This window comes from Crocuta crocuta, unplaced genomic scaffold (assembly GCF_008692635.1).
Source record: "Crocuta crocuta isolate KB4526 unplaced genomic scaffold, BGI_CrCroc_1.0 scaffold110, whole genome shotgun sequence".
NCBI classification, from domain to species: domain Eukaryota; kingdom Metazoa; phylum Chordata; class Mammalia; order Carnivora; family Hyaenidae; genus Crocuta; species Crocuta crocuta.
In genome coordinates this window covers 992,975-999,307 of record NW_027527386.1, presented here as the reverse complement: position 1 = coordinate 999,307, position 6,333 = coordinate 992,975, and the positions used below count along the sequence as shown (strand labels likewise).

The following is a 6,333-nucleotide window of genomic DNA, read 5'->3' as shown; positions in this document are numbered from 1 at the left end:
CTGGGGTTTGCGCCGCTGTTCCGCAAGAAGGGAGAGACCTCGGTGTTCCTGGGAGCGCTCCCATCCCGGGAATGGTGCAGTATTGGTCTCGTACCGCACAGGCGGGGAACATCAGCGAGGGTAACCCCAGGCAAACCCACCCTCTCCGCTGGGAGGGACCCCAAGGCCAGTCGCCCAGGGCCTGAGAGCCTCAGTGGGTGGGGTCCCCGGTAGGTGCGACTCCTCCCAAGTGGGGGAGACCCCTCAGCAGGTGGGTCCCCACCAGATGGTGTCCCCAGAGCCAGGTTGCTGAAAGCAGAGGTGCCTGGCTGTTAAAGCCCCAGCCACCCAAGTGCCCGGAAGTGTGTCCGCAGGGGGTGTGGGCTGGAGCAGCTCGCGCCCCAGACCCCCCAGCTCATGTGAACCAGGCAGCTATGCTGGGCACCGTCTGGTAGGTGTAGTCCTGTTGCAGTGTCCGGCAGGCTTTGCAGAACATCTGGCCCCAGCTGAATAACTGAGGCCGCAGGGTCTCTCTCCAGCGGAAGTAGCTCAGGTAGTGGGCGTGGTCCTTGTCCAGCGCCAGCAGATAGTGGGCCAGCTCCTTCGCGCTTTGGAAGTCGTTGACGTGGATGAAGGCGTCAGGAGGCAGGAATTGTTCGTAGTTACTCCTGCTGGGGCCCAGCACCACGGGCACGGCCCAGGCTTCTAGGGCGTTCCTCCACAGCTTCTCCGTGATGTAGTCGGGATGCAAGGAGTTCTCGAAAGCCAGGTAAAACTTGTACCGGGCCAGCTGCTGGGTCCTGGTCTCCTCCGGCAGCGGCCTGTGGGAGCGCCCATACACGTCCACTTGGACGTGAGCTTTCAGCGTGTGGTAGTAACGCACCCTGAGTGAGTCCTCCCGCCAGTTGGACACCACCCAGGCCACCAGCCCCGTCTTGGCCGAGACNAACCCTGTCCTTCCCCCCCCCTCCCCCACCACATGTTAGAGAAGAAAACCGAGGCTGGGAGAGATCAGTGTGTGTCTTGCCCAAGCACACAAGCTAGAGCCATCCATACCCAGACCCCAAACCCTCCCTCTCAACAGAACCCCAAACTCCTCTCCGCCCCGTGTGCACGTGTCCTGGGCTGTCGTCAAGGTCCCCTGCCATCGGGGCACAGCTCTGTGTCTGAGTATCTGATTTAGTATGTGGCTCTTGTGTCTATTTAGCAGAATCTTTAATGAGAATTTCAATTTCAAAAGTGAATCAAAGCCAACTTCAAAACAGAAAGTATGAGCACTTGGTTGGCTTGGTCAGTAGAGCATGCAACTCTCGATCTCGGGGTTGTGAGTTCGAGCCCCGTGTTGTGTGCACAGATGACTTAAAAAAATCTTTAAAGGAATGCTTATTTGATTTTGAGAGCAAGTGAGCGAGGGAGGGAGAGGCTGAGAGAGATAGAGGGGGACAGAGGATCCAAAGCATGCTCTGCGCTGACAGCAGAGAGCCCAATGTGGGTGTCGAACCCATGAACCTTGAGATCATGAGTTTAGTTGAAGTTGGACGCTTAACTGACTGAACCACCCAGGCACCCCAAAATAAGAAGAGGGGTGCCTGGGTGGCTCAGTTGCTTGAGTGTCTGATTTCAGCTAAGGTCACGATCTCATGATCTCATCGTTCATGAGTTTGAGAACCAGTTGGGCTCTGTGGTGACAGCTCAGAGCCTGGAGCTGCTTTGGATTCTGTGTCTCCCTCTCTCTCTGCCCCTCCCCTCCCACACCCTGCCTCACTCTCTCAATAATAAATAAACATTAAAAAAAAAGTGTTAAAATAACATTGCTATTGAATTGTACAGCTCAGGTGGGTGAATTGTACTGGTTGTGAATTACAGGTCAATGAAGGTGTTTCAGAAAATGGCCCCGGGGGGCTGGCTTGTACTTCCTGCGGAGTGTAGCCCCTGGCAAGGTGGCCTTGAATGATAAAGGAGGGGGGTGCAGGATTAAGTATCTGTGCCAACAGTTCTGGAAGGAAACCCAGCACTCAGGTCTTTCAAGAGATTCCTGTCCCCAGACAGGAGTGAGAAAGGGGACAGAGCTTTGCCCGTATGCCACCGTGCGCTTCAGGGCTTCTGGCCTCGCACAGAGGTGAGTACACGGAAGTGTAACGAAAATGAATATAGTCTGTGCTTTTCGGTATGGGCCCCGGGTGTGCAGAAGACATGTGGTCCTTGGCAATGACCTTCAGGAGCACAGATTTGGTGCCGGAGCATGGGGGATCCCGCGCAAATTGAACCCAGGATACTTTTTTCTTGGAACAGAATGAAAGATGCGCCTACACTGTGAAACCTCATGGATCAGCATAAAAGGAAACCAACCAACCAACCAAACAAAAAACAGAAAAGAAAGGAACCAAACTAAAACCCAAGTCAAAACTTCCCTGTGCTCTAAGTCCTTTTCCCAGCAGACAGGCCAGAGAGAGTCCTAGGTCCGGAAGTGTGCAGGGCTGAGGCTGCCGATGGAGGCCGGGGCGCGGGGGGCTCAGGCGCCTGGATTGGGTGTTCCCTGCCCCACCCGTCCGCAGGCCCACCTGGATCCTGGAAGAGCCCAGGAGGGCACCCACCAGGCCTTGCCCCTGGGGGGCATCCGATGCATTCCGACGGGGTAAATTTGCCCCAAAAGGCCTTACCTGGGGAGGGCGGCGAGCAGGGGCGGCGAGCAGCTGACTGTAAGACTGAGGAGAGCCGGTTTCTCAGGGCGTGGATTAGATACACAGGGAGGAGAAGGAAATATAGCTGTCGCAGCAGCGCGGCTCAGCCCAACCCCAGGACCTTTCATCAGGTGACCGGGGGGTGCCCTGTAGCAGGAGCCGGGCCATCACCAGAAAGCGAATGGTGGGAGTCCCATCAATTCGGCTGTGACACAATGACTGATAAGGACGGCACTCTGGTCATTCAAATGACCCCAATCGACTTCCCTGATGTATTTGGTCTTTATCCATGGTTCCTGGAAACACTTCAGAGTCATAAAAGTGAAATAGGTGTCTTGTTTTTTTTTAAATTTTTTTATGTTTTTATTTATTTTTGAGAGACGGAGAGCGAGCGAGCATGCGCATGAGTGGGGGAGGGGCAGAGAGAGAGTGGGAGACACAGAATCGGAAGCAGCTCCAGGCTTTGAGCTGTCAGCACAGAGCCCGACGCGGGGCTGGAACTCACAGACCGTGAGATCATGACCTGAGTCGAAGTCGGATGCTTAAAATCAGGGTGTCTTGTGTTTTTCATGAAGGTGATTTTTGGGTCCACCCAAGTGGACCCAAGTGGGAAGCTGGTGCCAGGAAGTTGAATCAGTGACTAAGTTAATTGTGCCTATGTATAAAGTTTCTATAAATACACAGAAGGACAAGGTTCAGGGAGCTTTCCAGGATGCGACAAAGGTGGAGATCGACCCAGTGGGGCTTGGCTGGAAAGGCAAAGAAACCCTAAGCCTTCCCCTTCCCTTGCCTGGTGCCTCTGTCCATCTAGCTCTTGATTCATCTCTTTATCATATCTTTTATAATTTTTTAAAAAATGTTTTATTTATTTCTAGGAGAGAGAGAGAGACAGCGTGAGCAGGGGAGGGTCAGAGAGAGAGGGAGTCACAGAATCCGAAACAGGCTCCAGGCTCTGAGCTGGCAGTCAGCACAGAGCCCGACGCGGGGCTCGAACCCACGAACCGCGAGATCATGCCCTAAGCGAAAGTCGGACCTTTAACCGACTAAGCCACCCAGGCTCCCCTATCATATCCTTTAATGATCGGGTAAATGATAAGTGTTTTCCCCAGCTCTGTGGGGTGTTTAGCAAACTAATGAAGCCTTAGGAGTGGGTCCTTGGAACCTTGTCTCTAGCCGGTGCATCAGAAGCACAGGGGACAGCCTGGGCTTGTGGCTGGTACCTGAAGTGGCCGGGGTTGGGTTGGGGGAGGGGGAGGCAGGCTTGGAGCGGTGAGCCCCTAACTTTGTGGGATCCGATGCTGTCCCTGGATGGATGGTGTCAGAACTGAACTGAAATGGATTCTCTGAGAACCGCCTGGTGTTATGTGTGTGGGAACCCTGCTCCCACATCAGAATTGGGTCCGGAAGCATGAAGAGTTGAATTCCCCTGAAGATCCTATCATGGATGGTACTAGAAACTGGGGACTGGTTCTGAGGCTTGTGTGGCTTTGGGCATGCAGTTGGCCCACCTTTCAAGGGAATAAGGCTGACCTAACCTCTGGTTCTAGAAATGGGCTCTATCCAGGGGTGGACAGGAGCTTCCTAGAGGGTGGAGAGGGGCAGGTAAGCAGAATGTCCAGCTCTGTGTCAGTTTCCCCACCTACCACTCCCATGTTAAGCCCTTCAGCAAACATTTCTTGACTACTGGCTACATTCCAGGCCAAGGATATTGCAGGAAGCAAGCGGGTAAAAAAATAAAAGAACCCATAAGGAACTGGTAAGTGGGCATAAAGTTATGGCTTGCGATCAGCAAGGAAGACGGGCCTGGTCTGGCCTTCCTGGATGTGTGAGCTGTGACCTAGAGCCCCCTAGGAGTTCTCTTTGTAAAAAAGAGCTTCCTGGGCAGAGGGACAACCTGTGCAAAGGCCCTGAGGCAGCAAGGGACAGAGGAGTGGAGGGATTCAGTAAGGCTGGGTCTTCCCGAGCAGGAGAGGAGGCCAGAGCTGGTGTGGGGGCCACACGGGGCCATGCGTGGCTATGGTCAGCTGTGGAGTGCTCGACACACGGTGCGGGGAGAGGGAGCCATGCGAGCCTTCCGATAGGAGAGTTATCACATCAGCTCTTGTCCTGAGACTCTCTCAGACCACCCTGGAGAAGGGGGTGCGGGGGGCAGGGCACTGGGGACACAGCAGAGGCAGGGAGGGGGCTGCTGCGGGCTGGCCAAAGCCTGAGGTCCGGTTCTCAGTGGACCGTGTGTCCCTCCTCCGGGCCAGTGGGAGGCTGGGGTCCCGCAGGGCCAGGCGTTTGCAGGGGAGACTGACCAAATCTCCTCACGGCTCACTCTTAGGCAGGCAGGATTATTGGGTGACCTATTCAAATATAATGCACAGAGCTGTGGGTCTTAATGTCGCCGTGTACTGGGGCCATGGCCAAGGCTGGACAGGGTGCCACCTCAGCCTTCCGTGGCCACGCTGCTGACGTGGAGACCGAAGTCCTGAGGAGAATTCCGTGTCACAGATCACTTGGAATCTCAAGCGCTAAGGAGCCTCTAGTGACTTGTGCTGATCTGCCACAAACACTCTGTCCTCTGCCACCGCGTTATACCCTGGTCATCCTGCACGGCTCGGTGCAGACCTGTCCTCCAGGGAGCCTCCCTGGATTGCTTCCCCTGCCCTCCCGGCCAGGTCACATCCTTCTCCTGCTTCCCACAGCTGCCCGTGTTCCCCATCATAGCCGTGGCCACACCGCGTGGCTTCCCCCGCTGCGCTGACAGCCACTGAGGAGGCCACAAGAGCCGGAAGAACAAGAGATTGAAGACAGAGTAAGAAATCAGGCTGCAGGGGGCCCGGGGGGCTCCGTAGGTTAAGCCTCCGACTTCGGCTCAGGTCACGATCTCACAGTTCGTGGGTTCGAGCCCTTTGTCGGGCTCTGTGCTGACAGCTCAGAGCCTGGAGCTTGTTTCGGATTCTGAATCTGCCTCTCTCTCTGACCCTCCCCTGCTCACCTGTCTCTCTCTCTCCCTCAGAAAAAAAACAAAAAAGCCTCTGACTTTTGATTTTGGCTCAGGTTGTGATCTCACCGCTCGTGGGATCGAGCCCCGTGTTGACTTTTTGCTGACAGCGTGAAATCTGCTTGGGATTCTCTCTCTCTCACTCTCCCTCTTCCCCTCCCCAGCTTGTCCCCCGCCAAACAAATAAACACTTAAAAAAACCCCCACAAGGAAATCGGTTGTATCTCAAGGGTTTAAACCCCAGGGGCGCCTGGCTGGCCCAGGCGATGGAGCACATGATTCTTGATCTCGGGTTTGTGAGTTCGAGCCACGGGTTGAGTGTAAAGATTACTTAAAAATACAATCGTTTGAAGAAAGTAAAAAAATTGACCCCCAAGGCAGGTGTCTAGGGCTATGGGGTCGGTCTGTTCCCCATTTACGATCGAAGCTTGGGCAGCTTTGTCTACAAGGGTGGTGGGTGGGAGCCCTGGCCCTGCCTTCCACTCACCCGGGACCTGGCGGGGCCCCTCCTCGGGCTCACCGGGCGTGGGCATGTGCCAGATTCACTGGCCGGCTCGTCTCCAGAAGGAAGGAGCGCCCCATCCAGGGGAGGATCCAAGCGGGGCGGCTCTGCCGTGGACGTCACTGAGCAGACACTTGGAGGTGCCCCGAGGGGCCAGGCCAGCAAGGCTGCAGGAGGGCCCC

General features: G+C 55.4%; 1 protein-coding gene across 1 annotated transcript; it reads right to left on the bottom strand.

The window, feature by feature from the left end:
- Positions 1-153: 153 nt before the first annotated feature.
- LOC144220619 (3-galactosyl-N-acetylglucosaminide 4-alpha-L-fucosyltransferase FUT3-like) lies at positions 154-6,182 on the bottom strand. Its single transcript, XM_077750949.1, has 2 exons — positions 6,137-6,182; positions 154-930 (listed from the first exon to the last, which is right to left on the bottom strand). Exons 1-2 carry the CDS (start codon positions 6,180-6,182, stop codon positions 395-397), a joined length of 582 nt encoding a protein of 193 aa, XP_077607075.1. The 3' UTR covers positions 154-394.
- Between the last annotated feature and the right edge of the window lie 151 nt (positions 6,183-6,333).